Here is a 23167-nt window from a genome sequence, read left to right as displayed (position 1 = left end):
CTAGTGTGAGTCCACTTATATCATACATGTGGTTGTACAGACGTGCAGAGGAGGATAATTATCATGGAGGATAATCTGATTCAGTCTGCAGGAGAACCATGAAGAGGGACAAATGTTTCCATTGTCACACAAATGTTATCAGGCAGTGAGGTGAACTGCGATGACGCAATAATGGAGCTCATTTTTAAACTCCATCTCTAGGATCTTGTTGGGTTACATTCTCAAATACAACTTCTTCCACTGAATATTGACGTAAAAATGCACAGTTAAAATGGAATGGTGATTTTACGTTGAATTTTAAAAATCCTTTTACGCGGAAAATGTAACTAATCAACGTCTCTCCCCTCTAGTTCCTTGTTTTTTTATCTCCCTGCGCCTCCTCTGGGGAACGATGACAGCTGCTGCCTGTGCAGTAATAGCTACTTTAATTGTGCTGCGGAGCTGTTTCCAGTGGGGAGAGCCAGAGTTAATTCCTGTTTGAAACAGTTTAGTTTGGGCCCACCTGAGCGGAAAACACTTTGAACTGGTTACATTTTAATTGGCTAAGCCCAGGAGGGATTCAAGTGCGGTTGTTGGTGCCGTCTTCATCCAGTCAGACAGCAGCACATGAGTGTGAGACAGCGTTGCTTTCGGGTCCCTCATCGAAGCTGCTTTGGATTCTACTGATATTCATCTATTTTTATTGGTGAAGCTCCAAATAATTGGCAACACCTGATTTCCCACCTCCAGGGAGAGTGACGGGGGTTTTCAAGGTCAGACCAGGACTCAAAAGTCTGCCACCTTGGTTTCGGCATGGAAAACCTCACAGTAAGCTTCATTTTGCTGTGAATAATTAGTTGCATTAGTTACTGTCATCACTTTCATGAATGTAGATTATTGAATGTTTATTGCTGCTGTTTTTAATCCCCAGCCGGAGCAATGGCGAGAGATTATGAACAAGAAGATGCGGTTTCCTCCTCAGCTCATCGGTGCCATCCAGGAGGGGAAAATCGAGTTTCTGCGTGGACTGTTGAAGACCGGCGACGGCATCATCCGTCAGCTGGATGAGTCTGAGGACCGCCAGTGGAGGGAGGCTCTTAACCTGTCCATCCGTCTGGGCAACGAAGAAGCCATGCTCGCCCTTCTGCAAGGGGTCAAATTTGACTTCCGGCAGATTCACGAGGCATTGCTAGTTGCCGTCGACACCAATCAGCCCAGAGTGGTGAAGCGCCTCCTGGACCGTTTGGACCAGGAGAAGGGCAACAAGATGGACGTGCGCTCCTTCTCGCAGGCCATTTTCGACCACTCCATTGACAACTCCCAGTTTGCCCCTGGCGTGACGCCTCTGACCTTAGCCTGCCAGAAAGACTTGTATGACATTGTCACCATGCTCACACAGAAAGGTCACATCATCCCGTGGCCGCATAAGATATCCTGCGACTGCCTGGAGTGCCGCAACGGCAGGCAGTACGACCTGCTGAAGTTCTCCTTATCTCGCATCAACACCTACCGAGGCATCGCCAGTCGCGCTTACCTGTCCATCACCTCTGACGACCCCATGCTCAAAGCCTTCGGTCTGAGCAAAGAGCTCCGAAAGCTCTCGCAGAAGGAGCCGGAGTTCAAGGTGCGATGACACGTGTAGGATTTCTGGCTGTTCACTGTTGTCTGCCCCTAACCGACCGCGGCGCCTTCCTCCCGTGCAGCCTCAGTACCTGGGCTTGGAGCAGCTGTGTCAGGACTACGCCGTGGAGCTGCTGGGCATGTGTCGCAACCAGAGCGAGGTGACCACCATCCTGAACAGCTGCAGCGACGAGAGCCAGGATTCTTTTGAGGGGCAGGCATTCGAGGAGGGAATACCGAGTCTGTCGCGCCTCCGGCTCGCTGTCAACTACAACCAGAAGCAGGTGGCTGTGGAAGAGAGTACTGGCTGAACATTCCAGAAGCTTTTTATTAGAAGCACATTCCTTTGTGAAACACAATAGTTGACTGTTTCGAGACGATGGATTGTTACTATTGGTTTCCGTGATTGTGGCTTTGTTTTTGCAGTTTGTGGCCCACCCAATCTGCCAGCAGGTGCTGTCATCCATCTGGTGCGGGAACCTGGCAGGGTGGAGAGGCAGCCGTACAGCCTGGAAGCTGTTTGTCTCCATGGGGATCTTCCTCACTATGCCGTTCCTCTGCCTCGTCTACTGGATCGCACCAAAGTCTAAGGTACCTGCCGGTTCATAAGGAAGTAGATTGTTTCTGTCAGAATTGGGTTTTCATCTGCAGAATTCAGGTAAAATAAAAAAATTTAAAATACAAATGTTCCATCTATGGCTGCATATGCACATACCTAAGAGCGCCTCACTATTTGAAATGAACAGATTTTTTTTCTTTACTTGTTATTGTCAGCAGAAAATACAACAATTCATAAACACGTGACAGAATATCTTCACCTTTTCACCAGGCCGGAAGGATCCTGAAGATCCCTGTCATCAAATTCCTCCTCCACGCTGCGTCCTACCTGTGGTTCCTCATCACGCTGCTCGGAGAGTCCATAACGATGGAGATGTATCGAGACAAATTTGCCTCCCGCCAGCAGAACATCCTCCACAGCTCCTTCCACATGGTGTGGGTGGTCGGTGGGTCCGCTCTACTTCCTACTTAAATGCACAGTTCGGTTGAATCCAGGCTTTAGCGTCGACACTCTTTTGTCTCCTGTAGGATTTTTCTGGTATGAGTGTAAGGAAGTGTGGATCGAGGGGCTGCGGAGTTACTTCCTGGACTGGTGGAACTGCTTGGATGTGATGGTGCTCAGCATGTACCTGGCATCCTTTGCATTACGAGTGCTCATCGTGCTCAAAGGTTACTTCCTTTGTCAGGACCACAGCGGCACAGAAGAGTGCACTTACTTCACTGATACAGGTGAGAGGGACTCATAAACGCCGTCAGTCACCCGGCAGGGTTGCAGAGCTGGATTTGAGCGGACGGAACTGTCTTGCAGTGCGTGACACCTGGCATCAGGAGGACCCACAGCTGATCTCAGAGGTGCTGTTTGCAGTGACCAGCATGCTGAGCTTTACGCGGCTGGCGTACATCCTGCCGGCCCACGAGTCTCTGGGAACTCTGCAGATCTCCATCGGGAAGATGATTGACGATATGATGAGGTAGGAGCGGTCCCACTTCAGCTCCTGTAGTAAATGTTGATTAAAGATGATTGCAAATGTCTCTTTCTTCTTTTTTAGATTCATGTTCATATTGATGATCATTGGAACAGCCTTCCTGTGTGGCATCAATAATGTCTATGTCCCTTATGTCATCTCTCCACATCTGGGCAGGTAGGTGTTAAGGCCTCAGGCTTATCCAGTTGCTGTTATGCTCATACTCAATCCCAAAAATTGTGAAAAATGACTACAGAGTTCAGTGCAAATCCAGTCTCACTGTGATAATATCCTCTCCCTGCTGCCGCAGGTTCAATGAGACGTTCCACTTCTTGTTCTGGACCATGTTCGGGGTGGCCAACCAGGACTACGTGGACATGCCTCAGTTCGTGTTGGCGGAGTTCGTAGGGAGGATCCTGTACGGCATCTTCACCCTCGTCATTGTCATCGTCCTGCTCAACATGCTCATTGCCATGATCACCAACTCTTTTCAGAAAATCGAGGTAAGCAGATTCCGCCACCTCGCCGCTGCGGTCAGGGCAGGGCCCGGGCACGTTTACCGTTTGTTTTTGACCTCAGGATGATGCAGACGTTGAGTGGAAGTTTGCCCGATCGAAGCTGTACCTCAGTTACTTCAGGGAAGGTCTCACCATCCCGGTGCCCTTCAACGTCATCCCCTCACCCAAAGCTGTCTTTCAGATCTTAAGGTGACCTCTAGAATCCAGTTTAAATCAGCAGAGATGCTTGGTAATTACATTTGTATTACTTTATTTCAATTTCCAGAGGGATATTTAAACAACTTTGCTGCTGCTGCTGTTGTAATTCTGAGAATAAATACCCACCAATCGATTCTATGGTAAACAATTAAAGGATTATATTGAAAAAAGTCTACAAACCATCTTGCAACGAATTGAACCTCCTTGATGTTAAACATGTTTTAGACTAACGGTAAGGGATCTGAAGACAGCCAGCTGTCGTACCGGCAGCAGGTGACCAAGGCTCTGGTGCAGCGCTACATCGAGTCGGCTCGCAGAGAGTTCGAGGAGACCAAGAGAAAAGGTAACCATGGTAACCATGACATGAACGCATGATAATATACGTGCACCGCAACATGCTGCGCCATGACTGGAGTCCTCTCCTCCTACTCAGATATCGGTAATCGGATCACGGAGCTGAACAAAGTGGTCTTCAGGATGCATGGCGATCTGAAGGTGGTCCAGCAGATTGTGATGAATGACGTTCAGGGCACAAATGATGCAAGCAAGGAAGGCTCCTCTGTGCTGGGGAAATACATCATGGGCGCAAAGAACAATTTCAAAGGATTCAACGGCAAACAGGATGAAAACAATACACCGCTGAAAGTGACAGTACACCACCGAGAGGAGGGTGTGGATAAAGAGGTTGAACCAGGTGCAGCGGGAGAGTCCAAATATGGAAGCGAGGGATCGGACTGTGATGTGGTCAAAATGGAGGAAGGTCGAGCTCAACCAAAGCTTGAAAATGAGGAAAATGAGAGCAAAGAGGTAGCGGAAACAGATAAGATGAACAAACCAGGCAATGAAGTGAAGGAGGAGGTAATAGCGCACACGAGTTCTGTTCAAGCAGAAGTAACATCAGAACCCACACCAGGTGAGGCAAACAGGGTAGGGAAGATTGCCCCAGGGACGGCAGGTGGCGAGAAACGGCCAGAACAGGGCTCTAAACAGGCTGAAAGCATCAATGAAAGCACAGGCATAAAGAGTACAGGCAACAAGTTCAATGATATAGAGCTGCAAGAAACCAAAAAGGAGGCTCAGTGGGAAAAAGGTAGAACCACTGAGCACAACGCCGCAGTGCGGTCCGATGCCGGCGACAGCGACAAAGGACCTGGAACCAAGAAAGACATCCCCTCGCCAACAGGCAGCAGCAGCTCCCAGGACACGGGGTATGGGTCACGGGAGGGGGAGGGATCAATCGATGGGGTCAGAGTCAAACCGTTACTATAGCGACGTTCTGCTGTTGTGATCTTTTCCCTGAACGTGCATGACTTTGTGTCCCAGCAACAGCAGTTAGAGTTTGAGCTCCAGAACTAAACATTTACTCCACTCACCGAATTAGCGTATCTACACCTGTCTTAGTTTAGATCCAGCCAAACGTGTCATGTAACACGAGATACCAGGTCACACCTAGAATATGATAGTCTGATGCAAATTTACTGCAAGAGCTAAAATGCATATTTCAGCACCTTGGTGTTGGCAGCACAACTCTGAATCTTATTAGTTCACCCTTTTTACCAAAGCTGCACAATTTGTCGGTATTGATTAATCAGCTGATTAATAAAAGTGCTTTTTGTACTGCTGTTGCACACTCACATTTTTTCTTGTGCTCCTTTGTGCTCAGAAAGGGCAACGCTTCCATTCTGGGTGTATTTTGAAGGTGCACTGTGGCTGAGCCTGTGCTCGGTGCTGCACTCATGTTTTCCTGTGGCGTCAGACCTGCCGCAGTCTGTCAGCACAGGTCTCAGCTTGCTTTACACATACTGTTCTCATGAGGCCTCGCGGACACACCGCCTTATTAATTCATCACCTGCAGCATCACCTGTCCCCAGACGCACCATAGCCAGAATTTGAAGTCGTCTGTGGTGAAACAGACTATTTTCCTTTTTTGGACTTTTGCGTCTGGTCTCTTTCTGCAATCTGCTAGCTGTTTACATTGCATTTGGCATAAAAAGTGAAATAATCAAGCATTAATGATTGGATAAAACAGTTTAATTTCATTGATCTAAAGTACAAATAATTAAAATACACATGTTGTTTAGTGTTGCCCACATATTACAAATGATTATGGAATAAAAAGGATACATATTAGCTCCTCATACACCATCAATTCTATACAAAACTGCATACATTACACCTGTAATAACAATATGGCTTCAAATATTAAATAAAAACTGCAAATATCTGTGATTTGATAACAGAGACAACTGTTCAAACATCATATAGACACAACCTGAATTACAAAAAAGAAAAGGTACATAAAGAAACGTGCACCCGAAATGAGGGCAGCCCACATTAACTAGGAACCACACATCATACACTCGTCTTTGTTGGCTAAAGAACAGACCATAGCAGCCATGTTGCGCTCTTTGGCCTCTTCCTTACTCTTGGCCGACTGGGCCTCCTTCAGCTTCTCCCTGTTCAGGGTGAACTGAATGGGATTGGCGGCTGGTTTCGTCCTGAGGTAGTACATGCCTGTTTTCAAGCCCTGCCAGAAAGACCAAATCAGGAGTAAGATCCCTCTTTCCTCTCGATATCATGCAGCCGTATCCCCCCCGACTTACCAGCTTCCAACCGTAAAAGTGCATGCTGGTCAGTTTGCCGTAGGTCGGCTCTGCGATGTGGATGTTCAGCGACTGGCTCTGATCGATGTAAGCGCCGCGATCTGCTGCCATCTTGAGGACGGTCTTCTGGGAGATTTCCCACACGGTTTTATACAGCTGCTTCAGGTCATCGGGGATCTCCTGGATGTCCTGTTTGGGAAATCAAGAACTGCTTGTTGCCGCAGCAATACAATGTTATTGTCGTGGATATGTCGAGCTCTCAGCGTGACGCTCTACCTGGATTGAGCCGTTGTGAGCGATCAGCTGGTTCTTCATGGCGTCGCTCCACAGTCCTCGTTCCGTGAGGTCTTTCAGCAGGTGAGGATTCACAATCTGCGGGCGAGGCCAAACTTTGCGCTCAGCGACCTTTCACGACACGATGAAAACATTCTGCCGATTGTGCCGACCTGAAACTCTCCCGAGAGAACCCTGCGCGTGTAGATGTTGCTGGTGTAGGCCTCGATGGACTCGTTGTTCCCCAGGATCTGGGCGGTGGAGGCTGTGGGCATGGGAGCCAGCAGCAGGCTGTTCCTGACGCCATGTCTGAGGACGCACACAGGCAAATATGAGCTGGTCCAGAAGGAAGAGCCAATTGATCATCACTAACACTGCTGATATCTATGACAACTTACTTGGCGATTTTTTCCTTTAGAGCGTTCCAGTCCCACAAATCTGTTGGGGTTTTCCCCCACATGTCATATTGAAGGACCTGGAACACAAAATCATGATGCTGAGCCCAAACACATCGGCTGGTTTGATTTGAGGCGTCAGTAAAAGTCACGCACCCCCTTGCTGACAGGAGAGCCAGCATAGGTTTCATACGGCCCAAATTCAGCCGCCAGCTCACAGCTGGCCTCCAGAGCAGCGTAGTAAATGGTCTCAAAGATCTGAATGTTGAGCAGCTGGGCCTCTGGGCTTTCGTATGGATGACGCATGAGGATGAAGGCGTCGGCCAGACCCTGCACCCCGATTCCAATCGGCCTGTGACGCATGTTTGATCTTCTAGCCTGTAAATGGACAAAGTCAAGTGCGATATAAAGCCAACAACAGGGCTGTTTGTGTGTGTGACAAGAAGTAACACCGGAGAAGAAGGCACACCTCGGGCACAGGGTAGTAATTAATGTCAATGATCTTGTTCAGGTTCCTGACGATGATTTTAGTGACGGATGCCAGCTTATTGAAGTCGTAGGTCCTTTGCGGGGTGACGTACATGTTGAGAGCAATGGACGCCAGGTTACAGACTGCAACCTGATTAGAGGAAATAACACATCAAATTCCGTTGCAGTATTCTTAAAGACAAGCCACGGCTACGAGGTCTCCCCCAGTCACCTCATCTTTGCTCGTGTACTCTACAATCTCTGTGCACAGATTGCTGGATTTGATGGTGCCCAGGTTCTGCTGGTTGCTCTTCCTGTTGCAGGCGTCCTTGTAGAGCATGTATGGTGTGCCGGTTTCTGTTTGAGACTCGATGATGGCGTACCACAGCTGCTGGGCCTTCACCACGCGTTTAGCTCTGCCCTCCTTCTCGTATCTGAAGACGGACAAGAGACAGCCGACATTAGCTCCGAGAGTGAAAGCGGTTGTGAAAGACAACGGCGTGCGGGCGTTACCGAGTGTAGAGCTCCTCAAACTCCTCACCCCAACAATCGATTAACCCAGGACACTCACTGGGACACATCAGAGACCAGTCCTACAAACAACAACACAAAGCGTCAAATACACCAAAAGCTTTAGAAATAGAATCCAAACTGATTTATTTTGTCACCTGATTGCTTTCCACTCGTTTCATAAAGAGGTCTGGGATCCACAAACCGAAGAACAGATCTCTGGCCCTCTGCTCCTCTTTGCCAGTGTTCTTTTTCAGCTCCAGGAACGCAAACACATCGGAATGCCACGGCTCCAGGTACACAGCAAAGGCTCCAGGTCTCTGATCAACAAACACGAGTCAAAGTGAGTGAATTCTCTGATCTGTTCAGCCACGATACCGTCTCTCCTCTAACGCCTTACCTTGTTACCCCCCTGATCAACATAGCGTGCTGTGTTGTTGTAAACTCGAAGCATTGGAACAAGCCCGTTGGACCTCCCATTCGTCTGATAAGGAAAAAAACAAAAAAAGGTAAGTAAATTCAGCAAAAAAAACCTTTTCTTTAAGGCCTGCAGAATTCCCTTTACTCACCCCAGCGATATAGCTGCCTGTAGCTCTGATACAGCTAACTGCCAGTCCGATACCGCCGGCAGATTTAGAGACAAGCGCACACTGCGTCAGCGTGTCATAAATGCCTTCGATACTGTCTTCCCTCATTGCTAGCAAGAAGCAACTGCAAAAAGCTCAAATTAGATGACAATATAGATTAAATGGAATGTATTCTCTGAGCTGTGCTGAGTTAGAACCTGGAAAGCTGCGGCTTCCTGGTGCCAGCGTTGAACAGAGTGGGTGAAGCGTGGGTGAACCACTTCTCTGACAGCAAGTTGTAGGTTTCAATAGCTGCCTCGATGTCTGTTTGATGAATCCCGACTGCTACCCTCATCAGCATGTGCTGCGGCCTCTCGGCAACTACGGAAAATAGTTGGATTCCACACTTAAAGCACTTAAACCCGACATTGTCTCTATGCCCTGAACCCACTTTTTTTTAAGTGCCTACCTTTTCCATTAGTTTTCAACAAATATGACCTCTCAAGAGTCTGTTGGAGCCAAGAACAAGTTCAATTAATGACATTAACATGTGCGTAAAGTGTTTAATTGAAAATATTTTATTTCAATATTACCTTAAAGCCAAAAAAGTTGTAGGAGAAGTCTCTGTCGTAAATGATGGCAGAGTTAAGGCGCTGCAAGAAATACAGCATCATTCGTTAACACAGTGATGATGAAACTGAGCAAGCGGCTTGGTCAGCTGTGACTCACATCCTTGTTTTCAAGGACAATATCAAGGGTTTCCTTAGAGATCATGGGAGAGTGCTGCTTATTCAATGGGTTCACATAGTTGTAGAGGTCTTCCATCACATCTGTGACAAAGAAATGTTGTTTTATATCAAACTATGACAGATTTATGACTTTTTCTGGAACCATCACTACCAGTATAGTTTCCACAGCTATATAAAGCCTGTCTTACCACTAAAGACTTTCTTGGTCTCTTTGTGTAGATTGGACACGGCGATCCGTGCAGCCAGGATGGCATAATCAGGATATTTGGTGGTGAGAGTGGCTGCCGTCTCTGCTGCCAGAGTGTCCAGCTCCACTGTGGTGACTCCACTGTACAGGCCCTGGATCACCTTCATGGTGATCTGAGCCTGACAACAACACAGGAAAAGGCTCACAAATACTAGAACAGAGATGACTTGGGTCCGAAGAATGCAACTGTACACTGTACTTACAGGGTCCACAAACTCAGAATTGAGCCCGTAGCAAAGCTTCTGGATGCGAAATGTGATTTTATCAAAACTTACTGCCTCCTGGCGTCCATCTGAAACAGAAAATCATCAGGAGAAAACCAGGTCAAAAAATCTGGCTGTGATGGTAGTTGGGAAAGTTAAAAGCCAAGTAAAGTCTAGTGTAATATAAAAAACAGCTAAAAGTGAAAACATTTGAAAATAGTCACGATTGTAGTGTAATTAATGCTGTGCAAGAAAAAGTGACAGGAGATCATGAAGCCTACACCTGTCGCTTCAGTTACATTCCAACAATGGGTGGACCTGCTAAGTTCGCGCCATTCCTAAATATATGCATGTATATATACTGTATGTTTAAATCGCTGTATGTAATTACCTTGTATAGAACGACGTTTTGGCAATTTAAGGTGTACATATACATTGCAAAACACCGATAGAAATACGCTCGAACGACAAAAGCTGGGAAACAAAACCAGCTCTATGGTGATTGTTTTTGTTTTTTGCTCTTTTCCACAAAAAGCTTCAATAAGCAGATATCGTTATGTTGATCTTGTTAAAACTAAATAGAATACATGCCGGTGTGCAGAGAGCAATTAATGCTTATCTTTTGTTAACTCCTCATACACCTCAAGTCTTTTGTCTTATGAAACGGCAAAAAACACCAAAACAAAAAGAAAACAAAAGCACATTTAACTTAAATGAAAACTAACTATACACATAGCACACATGCACTGAAATATCTAAGCCTATTTTGAACATTTTATCAGTTTGCATGAACCTTTACAGACGTATTACCAAATTACTTGACAGCGCAAATATTAAAATCCCTCTACCTCTCTTTATCACGTGCATTGTGGCGACGAGACAACTGTCTTCCAAGCTCCAGCGGTAAATGTTTTACTCTCAGTGGGTCCTGAAAGTGTATTAATTTACTAGTAATTCCTTATAAACACCAATTACAATGGAGCAGCAACCAGTTCAGCTGTTGTCACAGAAGCACAAACTGAGAGCGCGGACAAATTACAAAACTAAATTAAAGCCGGTCAGAGAATCAGCCAATCAGAGAAGAGCTGCGCAAGGCTCTCAACCAATCACATGCGGCTATTTGACTCGTGCGACGGCCACATCCGGTTAATGTGGCGGGATATTTACAAAACAGTAATTATCTGTGTTATTGTTGCAGCCTGACTTATTGTTATAACCCTTTATTATAAACTCAGCCAATTTGACTGTGAATATACTGTTCTGGACTTACAGTAAAAGAAATCCAGCACGCTCCGACAGCGATGTGGTGACCTACATTTTTGCAATTTTATTTTGAAAGGTGATCGGGGAATCAACCGCTGGGTGGCGGTATTCTCGTTGAGGTACACGTAATCTGATGAGAGAAGAAGTGAGGTGACGGACGCCAACAAGACAGGAAGTGGCCGGCTTAGGTTAGCTGCTAAAGCTAATGGCCCCGGAACGGTAAAGCAGCACTCCGAAAATGGCCGGGGTGTTTGAGGTGGAGGTTGATGGAGTGGAGCACGCAGACCATGGACTGGGGAATCACGAAGAAACAGTTCAGGTGTGTGTCATAGACGGTCTCTCTCTAACACGATGAATTAAAGAAATCGACATATTATTTAATGAGGCGATGGCTGTCGACTCCTAACTGATTTTGTCAGTACGAAGTTCCACGAGTGTAGCAGCTAGTCACTGTTAGCCAGTTCTCCCCAAGAGCTCTTGAAGATTTACCAAATGCAGTGTCGAATTGCAAAATATGTTGCTTCTTTAAAAAAATAATTGTCTGTATGTTTGATCGTTTGATAACCCGGCATGTAAACCAGCTAAAATGAAAATGACAAATACTCTGACCGTGTTGCAGATAGCCGATGATCCGATGACATTAGCCCGCATATGTTTTGAAATAACGGCTTATTTGGCCTGTCCTGTCGTGTCTCTTAGATTGTCAGTGAACGCCGATTGCATCTAAATTGTAAATGAAGGCGATGTGGCGTTTTTGGTCAAAGGTCATGCGTTTTCGACATTGTTATGGTCAGCTCAGTCTAATCAACATTGAGCTTTTCTATGCAAGCCAAGTTAAATGTAAACGTCAAAGTGGTAGCGGCCAGTTCGAGGAGGTAACGTGATAGCCGTAGTAATCCCTCTGTTTTAAGCAAAATAACCCCCCAAAAAAGTTTTGAGCGGATGTTCAATGACAATTTCAAGAAATGTAGGGACAGATTATTCAATTTTGCTGATGTTGCGGTTCACGAACTGGATCCAGGAATGTTGTGAGGGTCTAAGATCTAAGCTCTGAACCAAGCCGACCTCTTATCTTATGTGACCTTGTATGGCAACAATACCTTGTATGATATATTGCTATTTAACACAAAAATACTCGTTAGACTCAGACAGGAAGGTCGTTTAATCTCTGTTAATCTGTAGCTGGAGGAAATTTACTTTGTAGACATTTCATAAATTATATCACACAGGGATGATTGCACAAGGTTTTGTCCCTGTCTGTTAATGGGTGGCTAAATAAGCCATTAAGTTTGGTGAAAGAGGCTAAGAACTAACAAGGATGTTGCTGGGGGGTGCACTATTCAACCATTTTTAATTCATTTAAAACAATTCTCTTCACACGGCTACAGTTGGTACCTAGTGATAGAAGGCACGTTCATGCTTATAGCCTTTAGTTCTGTAAATCTACTCTCCTTTGGTCTGTTTATTCAAGGGTTTAGCCTTAATTTGTCTTTTGCTTTCCAGTTTGACGTTTCCAAACTGTCACCAGAAGAGAAGTGGAGGCAAGTATTATCCTTTTGCATATTTTTTTTTTACAAGCTATGCATGCATATGCAATGCAAACATCTGTCTGACTGAAAACCAGTATTTGCACTAATTTAAAGGTACCCTTACAAGCCTTTTAATTATGACACTAGTACCATTTAAATAAACTGGCCATTTAAGCAAATCTACAAATTCTGAAATATGATGGACCATAATGTCCAATTAATCTAGTTTGATAATTCTTGGGCTTTGAAGTCCTCATAATTCAGTCAATATAATCAGCAACATATTACCTGCGACCAGTTCCTTACCCATCTTGATATCCTGTGGAAATAAGAAAAGGGTGGTTTCTTGGATGTATAGTTACAGTATAGTATATATATATTTGAATATTTGGTTGTTTTCACAGGGTCGAGCATGCAAGAATGCACGCCAAACACAAAGGCCATGAGGCCATGCACGCGGAGATGGTGCTCATCCTCATAGTCACCCTTGTCATTGCTCAGCTAGTCCTTGTGCAGTGGAAGCAGAGACATTCGAAATCATACAATGTAAGGCACAAAATACATCCAAAGCATGACTTTCTTTCTATGAATTTATGAAATATGTCATCAAAATATACAAATTAATTGACCATTATGTGTGTGTGCTTAAGTAAAGACTGCATCTGTTTGCTAGCTATCCACATATCAGACTTGAGTGTGTTTATTGTGTGTGTGTGTGTGTTTACCTGTTTCTTCTAACACTTGCCATGTAACTTTCTTTTTTTGGCTGTAGCTGGTGACTCTGTTCCAGATGTGGGTAGTTCCTCTCTACTTTACTACCAAACTTCACTGGTGGAGGTTTCTTACCACCTGGTTTATCTTCTCTGTCATCACAGCCTACGTCTCTTTCCGCGCCACACGTAAGCCCCTGGCCTGCACTACCCCGAGGTGAGACTCTTTCCCACCTCATCCGCTAACCTAAAGACATCTGCATGAAGCTGTAACGTAGCACTAAGATATCGTCTTTGTCTCTGGCAGGTTGGTGTATAAGTGGTTTCTCCTCCTCTACAAGATCAGCTATGCCACAGGAATAGTTGGCTATAGCGTCGTCATGTTTACACTTTTTGGTATAAACCTTATATTCAGGTATGTGGAGAAAATGACCATTTAGCGGAATTACAGATCAGCAACAACCCGTGCGATTTAAAATTGAGATCTTTATAAATTTGTGAAGAAACTCCAACCAAAACATAATGACAGACTACAAGTATGGGATAAAGTTGAGGGAAAAGCTTCCTGTCCTTCATGTGGCAACATTCAGGAGTCGATGTGTAAACAACTGTATAAAAGCTTGCTTCGGGTGTTTGTTTAGCTAAGTCTTTGGCTATTTACAACAATGTGTCATTATGTCTACAAGATCATGTAAACCGTCTGTAGTCTGGAAATGTAAAGTAGATGTTAAACGGAAGCTGACGTGGAAGCCCAGCTGAGCCTCGGTTCTGTTATCGCTCCAGGATAAAGCCAGAGGACGCGATGGACTTTGGTGTGTCTCTGCTGTTTTATGGGCTGTACTACGGAGTCCTGGGTAGAGACTTTGCAGAGATGTGTGCAGATTTCATGGCTTCTACTGTTGGGGTAAGCAAACACCTGCAGACTCTTTGCATCCCTTTGCATTTCTGACTTGTTTGTTGGTTTCTCTCAGTATTACAGCGCGTCCGGGATGCCAACCAAGCACCTCTCTGACAACATCTGTGCTGTGTGTGGTCAGCCCATCCTTGTGGACGTTAGCGAAGAGGGTATTATAGAGAACACCTACAGGCTCTCCTGCAACCATGTGTATCCTTCCTTCAGCTGGAGACGCATTTCCTTCACTAGCTGTGCAGAAATGAATGTCGGTCAAAGTTAATCTACTTTTGTTGGGCCTGATACAGTCAGCAGGGCAAAGGGAACTAGGCGAGTATGTAACCTTTAGATTATACAACAGAACCGTGAACACGAGGGCCTGTATTAAAATCACTTCCCCCACAACTGTTGTCTGTTACGTTGTCATGTTGTTTGCGGTTCTGTTTACTGGCCAGATTATCACGCATGAGGTAATGCCTGTTTGGGGGAAAAACTCTTCTCAAATTCTCAACCCTTTCAGTTATATTCAACCTTTTTTTTCCTTGTAACTGCTGCTCAATTTTCCTGTTTCCTTAACTCCAAACCAAGATTCCACGAGTTCTGCATCAGAGGCTGGTGCATCGTTGGTAAGAAGCAGATGTGCCCGTACTGCAAAGAGAAGGTGGATCTGAAGCGAATGTTTAGTAACCCGTATCCTTTTTGTCATTTTCACATTCTAAAAGTGACCTTGAGACCAGGTTTACGGGTTAAAGTAGTTCTGTATTTTACTGCAAAGCCGTGCAGGCATATTTATATGGTTCTGTTTATTCAAGATATTTAACAAAGCAGGTTCCAAACTCCAGTATGTCACTCATTCATACAGAATTCTAACAAATCTAATCAAACTACCATAAACATGGTAAATAACAACCAGTGTTGTAACCTGATCATTTCTGGTAAGAGGAACCGTCGCCAAAGCCTAATTTTTTGGCACGTCATTAACAGGTATTCACAACAAGATGTGAAACATTATAGGTTATACGAAAGCTTCCTGTTCCTTTTTTTTAGAACAGGAATCGTATTTCAGTTCTGACCTTTTGGGTCAGGTGGCTGCTGAAGTGATTTCCTTAACCTGCCACTAGCTGGGAGCGGCCGCACGTCATGTACGGACAGCTTTTGGACTGGCTGCGGTACCTGGTGGCCTGGCAGCCGGTCATCATTGGATTTGTGCAAGGCATCAACTATGTTTTAGGCCTGGAGTGACTCCCCCCCCCCCCCCCGTCAGGAATGGACATATCTCGTAACGTGGACAAGATGTGCACCGGCTCCAGACTGAGGGCCGGATATTGAACTAAACACCATTTCAAAAGTGTCTATACCTTTTTGTATATATTTATAGACACGTTATCTGTATTTACGGTTTATTTGGGTCTAATTGGAAATCTGTCTGTTTCCAGGGATTTACTTCACCAAGTTAATAACTGAGTTCTACCCCAGTAAAGCAGCTGTCAAAAATACTAGAAAAGGTGCTTTTTACTAATTTATGTCTAGTGTTTGTTAATATTAATTGAAACTGTTTTCGAGCTCATTTTGAAGGGAATTCGCTCGTGAATATTAAAAAGGCAGAAACCTAAATATTGCCTTCTGTTCCAGGAAAGCGTAACCTGTGTAACCCCATCAGTCACTCAGACTCGCTGACTCCATCATTGTGCTTAAGTGAGCCGAGAGTTTCCCCAACAGTCACGATCATGTGAGATGAGTTATTTCGTCACTGGTGACCGAATAAGACGGGGGCTGCTCAAGTGGAACTGATTTCTCTCTATCACCTTTATTTTAGTCTTAAAACGCGTTTTCTTCCGAAGGTCACAGGTTGTTTTCTCTGGATTTTATACAATAGCTCCATATGGGAAATCTCTTTCAATACTGTAAACGATTCTGTTCCTGCACATGTAACTTGGTTTGTAAAGGCTCGGTTTACCGAAATTACAGGACGTATCGGTGAAATCTTTTGCCTTTCTGTCATTTTTTGGTGACTTTCCAGACAAAATACGTGAAATTGGTCTGTGGTGACTTGGCCACGAGAGCTGCAGCACATGTTTCCGTACTGATGACTAAACCTGCAGTTTGAGACTGGAGTTCCCTGGAGTTCACCAGGGACATCCTCTGAAACTGAAAACCCCATTGGATAGCTGAAACTAGTGGTCACTTATTAGGAATATCATTGGAATCAAGGGTGATGGATGCTAACAAACCACACTGGAGATCACCATGGAGACCAGACAACTGACATGTTTGGGTAATGTGATCATAAAAACAAGATGTGTTTATGAGGAAATCCCCGTGGTGTGTGTTGAGTGGGCGTAGAGGAAGTGGTCTCGGGATATAAAGCCAGCCAGCAGGAGCCCAAGCTGCTGAAGTCAGAATGAAGCTGTCAACCGTCATCGAAGGTCTGTGACCGACTTCAGGCATCTGCGCCGCATCGTTACGCCTTTTGAAAATTGTGTCTCTTCTACAGGTGTGATTTCTCTGTGCCTGCTGCTGGCAGATGGACTTCCAGGTACCAAAATGTTGCTTTGAAGGTGCTTAAATGTAAAGCTGTGTGTTTCTTTTTTTTAACTGCTCACCAAAACTTTAATTTCAGTTTTGGAGGATAGAGTTCCGGAGATCATCGGATCAAACCGCGTTCAAATAAAGGCTCCCACAGGTTTGTGCGTTTTAAAATCGGTTATTCTGCCTTAATTAGAGGCTTCTGTTGGAGGAAAGAGAGTTTTTCTATGATGCTCTACAAACACTGAGGCTGTGCTGTACTGAAACTGCTCGTAATGGATCGGCCCCGCAGGGCAGCAGCTCTTTCTGTACTGCGAAGCGTTCCCCAACTGTGCGGCTGATCAGACGCTCATCTACTGGCTGGTTGACGGCTCTTTCCCTGAAGATGCCGCCAGCAGTGGCAGGATAGTGGAGATGGAAGTGTGAGTACCAGTAATAATTCTGGGATCAGCAGTGGGGGCGGCGACAACGTGACGGTTTCTGGAATCGGCGCAAAGCTGAGGTGAACGTTTGTTTCCAGGATTCATTTGGAGGAGGAGTCGATCCTCCAGAGGAGTTTGTGGTTGAAGAATGTTACATCGGAAGACCTGACATCCACCTTCACCTGTGTTGTGACAAACGCTGCCGGAAAAGCGCAGAAACGCACAACTCTTACACACAAAGGCAGTGACTCGTGCGGGGAAAAGTCCTAAATCTTTTTAGTCATTTATGTGCAAAATCAACACAATACCCATTGTGCTACTAAAAGAAAGGACCATGTTCTGCGTATGATAAATAAAAACTGCGTGGCTCTGCTGTCAGTGAGGATTTTAGGATCTAAATTCAGGGAAATGTTTAGAAGGAAATGAATTTTGGAACTGACACAATAAACTGTCCAGATTACTGCAATCTAGTAATTTATCCAAATAAAGGTGTTTTCTGATGTACTGTAATAGTGTAATTTCTTTATGTAAATGTCACAACAGTTATTTGTCTATCATTATTGACTTTATTCTTGAACTATGGCAAAATAAACATCCTAAAGCCATTGATCATTTTTGTCAGTTTCATGTTGTCTTTGGCAGATGGGAACCCCCCCGCCATGACTCCATATGGCAAAACAAGCTGTAGGTTAACGTGTGCATTAAATAATTCCCTATGTTCATTACTGATGATTACTGATGATCATTACTTGGTTTTCTGAGAAAATTCGACAGACATGAATTAAAATCTAATATCTAAAAAAATAAGAATTATACAGACAATTTTCTATCCCTCCACAATCAAAATGCATTAAAATTAAAAATATTGTTTCAATATGTCGCCTTTGTGCTTTCTCCGATGACATTAGGTTCAAACAAAATCATTTTCTCCTTGCAGCGTAGCAACGCTAAGATTAGCATCTGGATGCTGCTCTGGTGTGCACACCTAACTCTTCCAGGCAGAGCTGTAAGTTGCTCCTTCTGTCCGACTGGGGACCCCCTCCGATCTTCCTCCTCAGGAGCGCCGCGGCTTCTTCAGCCAACGAAGGCCACGTGACCGACGACGTGCAGAAAGGTCGGAGGAGTTCCAGGTTGCTGTTTGCTGCCATTCCAAACAGGAACCTCAGGAAGAGGTCCAGTTTGCCGTCCTCACACAGCAGGCTCCTGTCCAGCGCACACTTGTACAGCTCCATCGCTCTGTGTCCTTTAATCATTCCCTTTAATTTCCGTTTCACCTGATTTTCAAAGATGTTTTTCTCCAGGTCTCTGAATGACAGATACGCATAAAGGGCAGCCAGGTACTCCTGCACAGTGGGGTGGATGAAGCTGAGAACTTTCTCTTGTTCCAGGACGTGGAGCTTTGTGATGTACTGCATGCACAGGCCGCTGTTGATCACAGCCTCGGTGTCGCTGATTCCCACTTCCTTCCAATCGTATTGGCTGATCTTGAACTCGCCGCGTTCCAGCATTTTGAATGCCAACTTTCCCAGTTTCAGGAGGAAGTCCTTCTGTTCAGCTGGGCTCCGATCCGGAGCTCTAAATCTGCGATGCTGCTGTGTGAGTGTGAGCAGCAGCTTTGTGTACACACAGGTGAGGCTCCTGGGCAGCTCCGCCTGCACCCCCTGCTCTCTAAATATGCGCTCATACTCATTGGCCACCAACGAGCAGAACAGGGGCAGGTGGCACATGATGTGCAGCGTTCTGACGGAGCAGATGTGCGCAATAACTCGGCGGGCCTGATCCGGGTCCTTGAACCTCTTCTGAAAGTACTGGTCCTTTTCTGAGTCGCAGAAGCCTTGCAATTCTATCTCGTCATAAATTGTATCCCAAGGGACGTAGGTGTTCACCTGTGGCCGTGAGGTGACCAGGAAAAGGCCGCGGTGGTAGAGTCGGTCTCTGAGGAGGTTGACTATGATGACGTTCAGGGCAGCTGGATCAGCGTAGTCACTCACGAGCTTAGTGTTTTGGAAATCCAGTTCCCCGCTGTACTCATCAAGACCATCGAAAACGAACATCATTTTGCAGTGGTTTCCTCTGTAATCCTCGTCCCTCAGTTTTCTCGTTTCCGGGTAGAGCGTTTGGACGATTTGTAAAAGGGAGACCTCGGAACCCTCAAACTGCTTCAGATCTCTGAACGGCACAGGGAACAGAAAGGAGACGTCTTGATGCGCTCGCCTTTCCATCCAGTCAAATATTAATTTCCGGACCGCCATTGACTTTCCCGACCCGGCAACCCCGATGAGCACCGCGAGTTTGCTGCACGTTTGCTCGACCCTTTCAGAGGTCAAGATGTCCTTGGTTGAAAGCAGGTCCCCAATGTCCAGGTTGCTGTCAAGCTTTTCTATCTGCATGACTTCGTGTTCTATATTTGGACCGTTATTGCTCGTGGATTTTATGTGGAGGTCGGTGAATGCGTCGTCAAAGGGCCGCCTCTCCTCCTGCTTGGATGGATCTTCACACACGTCCCCATACGTCCTCCTCAGAGTCTCACACAAATCGTGACGTACCTCATCTGAAAAAGAAAAGCGTGCATTTGCTGTAAGTCCTACAGTTAATTTAATCTTAAAACAAACAAAACTGTCAGAATTTACGAAACATTTCAACATTAATAAAAACTACGCAGCATGAAATGTCCAAGTTTTCATATATTAGTCACTGTCTGCAATCATATTTACAAAGACGAGTTCTTACTTAGGACCCGTAACGTCTGGAGATATGCCACCGCCTTCTTCTGCCCAATTTCAGTGAGCACTGTTTCGGTGATCCGCAGGGAGAGCTCCAGGTCAAAACACTCCAGCAGTCGGTCCACGAGGTCCACGAGGTCCATGTGCATCGGGGAAGTGTTGAATGATCGCCGGTAGCGCTTCCACAGCAGCGTCTTGACTGCCTTCAGGTCCTCGCTGGGCAATTTCCGAAATATGTCACAAATAGCCTGATTGTGAAAAGGACAGTTTTACCAGAGTAACCTTCAAAAGAGAATGAGGAACAGATCCCAACAGAGGTCAACAGAACCTGACCTTGAAAGTGAATTCCACTGTCAGCGAGGGATGGCTGGGGCCAGTTGGTTCTGTAACTAATTCTGGTGTGGCAGTCGTCTCCGCGACATCATCATTATCTTTATTTTTAATCCTGGTGATGAGATTAAATTTATTTTAGCATCGGAGGAGCACATGATCGCAAGCGCTCACATTTCTTACTTTGTCATTCTGTCATCGCTGTCGCTGTCGAAGGAGCAGCAGCTTGAGAAGGAATCTGATCTGTACAGCTGGACCCTAAAGTCAAAACATGACCACAGTTCAGTTCACGCGCATGCGTTGCCATGGTGGCGAATGTAGCGCACAACTTCTCAGCTTAATCTTCTGGTTTGTACCTTGTGCTTGCATCATCTTCTTGATCCATGATGCCTGAGTTTGTGTCACTTGTCATGGACCCATAGCTCAGCTCTCGGGGCAATGCTCGTGCATTTGCATATGCATATGCATATGGCCTGGTGACAAAGAAATATGACAGTTTATTAATAGTGTACCTGTCGATGTGTCAGTTAATGATAAGAATTTTCCTGTAGCAGTTAAACCAGGCCAATTTTTTTTTTTTTTTTTTTAAAAAGGATAACAGACATGCAAGATTTTTCATCATCGAGGGCCATTGAGGGGATATCTTCTTTCTTGATTTTTTTTTGGGTTTCAAACGACATCACATTATGCATACTGCTGAACATAAGTTAGTAAAAATGAAAGAAAACACAAGAACCTTACCACTGGCCGGTATCCATTAGATTTGAGCCCAGGTCGAGAGACGGCCGTCGTTCAGGGATGTAGAAAAGGTCATCATCATCATCGCCATCACCACCAGGCAGATGAGGTCCTCTACCAGAGACAGCATCTCCAATAGAGGAACTGCCTGATGACCCAACCATTTCTACTTCTAAGGCGTTGTCCATCATATATCGGCTACTGAAGAGGAGGAGACCACAGTCATGGCTAATGGAGAGGATCAGTAGAAAAAGAAAGGTGATCAGTTATAAGAATCGGATATTAAATTCTCTCACAGGGTACATGTACATACTTCAAAACAAACGTTTAGCCATCAGATTACTTTACCAATGTACCAATATATTAGATAGATCAGAAACCCAGCAGAATTATCTATAATTCCCCGCTGCTAGAACTTTGCATTTAACACTGACAATTTAGTGACATCGGTAGCAAAAAAACCCAGATCGGTGACAGTTTAAGTTGTTGGAGCGCAACTTGATTCCCTTTGTTGAAAACTCAACCGTTTACAAATCAATTTCAAATGAATATGAGAACATAATATTACCTTAGTGTGAATTTGTTTTAAGAAGTTCCGTCTTTCGAAACCCTTGACCCTCTTCTTCTTCTTCTTTCGGTCTTTTTCAATTTGGAAACAGCGCCACCAACTGGTACTGGGGATGACAAATTATTGAAAAAATGTGGTTAAACAAGAACAAAAAGCGAAACATTCAAAAGCTATTTTAAACAAAGCCCCCCCCCCCCCCCCCCTAAAAACTCATTTTACCTAAAACATTTTTTACGGTCTTTTACCTTCACGGTCTTTTACCTTCATTGTGAAGTGTTGGAACATTACGCAGAAAATACTGCCATCTAGCGGCCGGAGGGGAGAACAACACACAATAACAGTTTATAAAGCTTTTATTATCAACTTATTTACACGTGTAAATTAGCTATACTTTATTTATTTTTTTAAATAAAAGATCTTTAATGTTGTTATTCTTGTTCGATGTTTGTGTCTTTTTTAAAGTCAAATTGGGGATAAAAGGTGATATAGTAAAATAAATAATGATGCGGAACTCTTTTAATCCCTACGTGATTTCGAATAGATTGATTAATTTTCCTTCTAACTTCAATGCCTTCTGTAGTTTGAATTTGCACTGGTTTAAACCCAAGAGTACTAACATTCACTCCGGTTAATTAAAAAACATCACTTCCTTATGCGGTATAATAACAGTTTATTATTTTATTATTCTACGATTGTGTTGATGTCATTTTAATTCCCATTTGTAGACAAAAGGTTAACTTACATCAGCATATTTCACATAAAATAGCTCCATAAGCCTGCATTGATTTTTATTTTATTTTATTATTGACATCTTGAATGTCAGCGTATCTGATGGAGGCTCAGCTTTTATTCTCACCTGATTGTTAGTAACATTTTGAAATGTCAGAAATTGTTTGGCTCTTGTTTGTGCTCGTATTCTTTTCGTTTACTGGCAGCTTACTTTAATTTTGAATGCATTTCGAAACAGATCATCTATAATCATCTTGTGCTGCATTTATTTATGGCAAATAATCGTTAAACCTGGTTAAAAATAAATACTATGTTATATATCCACATGAATTTTGTTAATGCACAACGAACACACACACACACACACACACACACACCACACACACACACACACACACACACACACACACACACACACACACACATATATACGGTGGAAACAGCTTTGCGGCCTTTGCAGACTCTAAAGCCCGCAGTTTATTTATTGTTTTGACAGGGTTGACAGAAGGTCAAACGCTGCAGTTCGGTGAGAGTCCATGTGATAAAGTGAAGTGAGTCTTGCAGCCTGCAGCTGTGCACCCCCGCCTGTTTGGTGACCCCCCATCACTGCGCTTTGTGTGATGGAGGCAGGAGCAGCGACAAAAGACGACAGCCGAGAATCGTGGGGGTATGAGGGCTGATAAGTGCCCAGATGTTCCCAGGAGAAGCGCAGGAATTCCTGCTAAACAGGTAAAAGCCTGTTGTGTGGATTTCTTATCTCTTTTTCGATACTTTCTGTGTTTAAGTAAATATATGAGTTAGGTCATAAATTATGACTCACCTTTAATTATTCTAATTATTACGCATCATAAAATCGTAGGTCTCCTTTTTCTTATTATTAATTGA

At 44.6% G+C, this 23167-nt stretch overlaps 5 protein-coding genes and 1 long non-coding RNA gene across 7 annotated transcripts; 3 read left to right on the top strand and 3 right to left on the bottom strand.

The window, feature by feature from the left end:
- Window positions 1–70: 70 nt before the first annotated feature.
- On the top strand, window positions 71–5472 carry LOC130537379 (short transient receptor potential channel 2-like). Of its 2 annotated transcripts, XM_057054172.1 has the most exons (13): window positions 71–807; window positions 911–1603; window positions 1683–1883; window positions 2026–2190; window positions 2429–2603; window positions 2686–2886; window positions 2966–3128; window positions 3207–3299; window positions 3433–3625; window positions 3702–3829; window positions 3906–3978; window positions 4064–4181; window positions 4272–5472. In XM_057054172.1, exons 1-13 carry the CDS (start codon window positions 793–795, stop codon window positions 5105–5107), a joined length of 3054 nt encoding a protein of 1017 aa, XP_056910152.1. In that variant the 5' UTR covers window positions 71–792; the 3' UTR covers window positions 5108–5472. The 2 variants fall into 2 exon arrangements, with proteins under 2 accessions (XP_056910152.1, XP_056910151.1); XM_057054171.1 differs by lacking the exon at window positions 71–807 and having other exon boundaries at window positions 842–1603.
- Window positions 1908–2678, bottom strand: LOC130537385 (uncharacterized). Its single transcript, XR_008953610.1, has 2 exons — window positions 2418–2678; window positions 1908–2194 (listed from the first exon to the last, which is right to left on the bottom strand). It is a non-coding gene; the product is annotated as an uncharacterized LOC130537385 (long non-coding RNA).
- A 379-nt stretch (window positions 5473–5851) lies between the features above and the next one.
- On the bottom strand, window positions 5852–10874 carry LOC130537382 (ribonucleoside-diphosphate reductase large subunit-like). The gene is made up of 19 exons (XM_057054178.1): window positions 10701–10874; window positions 9853–9941; window positions 9591–9768; window positions 9383–9483; window positions 9247–9306; window positions 9123–9162; window positions 8872–9034; window positions 8657–8798; window positions 8488–8571; window positions 8246–8407; window positions 8091–8170; window positions 7810–8011; window positions 7579–7728; window positions 7266–7487; window positions 7113–7189; window positions 6888–7023; window positions 6718–6813; window positions 6442–6630; window positions 5852–6365 (listed from the first exon to the last, which is right to left on the bottom strand). Exons 1-19 carry the CDS (start codon window positions 10717–10719, stop codon window positions 6177–6179), a joined length of 2379 nt encoding a protein of 792 aa, XP_056910158.1. The 5' UTR covers window positions 10720–10874; the 3' UTR covers window positions 5852–6176.
- Window positions 10875–11274: 400 nt separating this feature from the next.
- Window positions 11275–16229, top strand: rnf121 (ring finger protein 121). The gene is made up of 9 exons (XM_057054284.1): window positions 11275–11434; window positions 12619–12656; window positions 13049–13190; window positions 13417–13571; window positions 13662–13769; window positions 14138–14258; window positions 14326–14459; window positions 14835–14936; window positions 15368–16229. The coding sequence occupies exons 1-9, from the start codon at window positions 11354–11356 to the stop codon at window positions 15486–15488; spliced, it is 1002 nt and encodes a 333-aa protein (XP_056910264.1). The 5' UTR covers window positions 11275–11353; the 3' UTR covers window positions 15489–16229.
- Window positions 16230–16493: 264 nt separating this feature from the next.
- Window positions 16494–17803, top strand: LOC130537447 (interleukin-1 receptor type 2-like). Its single transcript, XM_057054285.1, has 5 exons — window positions 16494–16672; window positions 16741–16782; window positions 16867–16929; window positions 17065–17194; window positions 17293–17803. Exons 1-5 carry the CDS (start codon window positions 16648–16650, stop codon window positions 17462–17464), a joined length of 432 nt encoding a protein of 143 aa, XP_056910265.1. The 5' UTR covers window positions 16494–16647; the 3' UTR covers window positions 17465–17803.
- nlrc3l1 (NLR family, CARD domain containing 3-like 1) lies at window positions 17738–21648 on the bottom strand. Its single transcript, XM_057054283.1, has 7 exons — window positions 21554–21648; window positions 20989–21213; window positions 20604–20720; window positions 20431–20505; window positions 20251–20362; window positions 19925–20165; window positions 17738–19745 (listed from the first exon to the last, which is right to left on the bottom strand). The coding sequence occupies exons 2-7, from the start codon at window positions 21174–21176 to the stop codon at window positions 18148–18150; spliced, it is 2331 nt and encodes a 776-aa protein (XP_056910263.1). The 5' UTR covers window positions 21177–21213; window positions 21554–21648; the 3' UTR covers window positions 17738–18147.
- Between the last annotated feature and the right edge of the window lie 1519 nt (window positions 21649–23167).

The sequence above is a fragment of the Takifugu flavidus genome, chromosome 14 (assembly GCF_003711565.1).
Source record: "Takifugu flavidus isolate HTHZ2018 chromosome 14, ASM371156v2, whole genome shotgun sequence".
Classification (NCBI taxonomy): Eukaryota; Metazoa; Chordata; class Actinopteri; order Tetraodontiformes; family Tetraodontidae; genus Takifugu; species Takifugu flavidus.
Note: the sequence above shows the minus strand (reverse complement) of the source record. Positions and strands in the feature narration are given on the sequence as shown.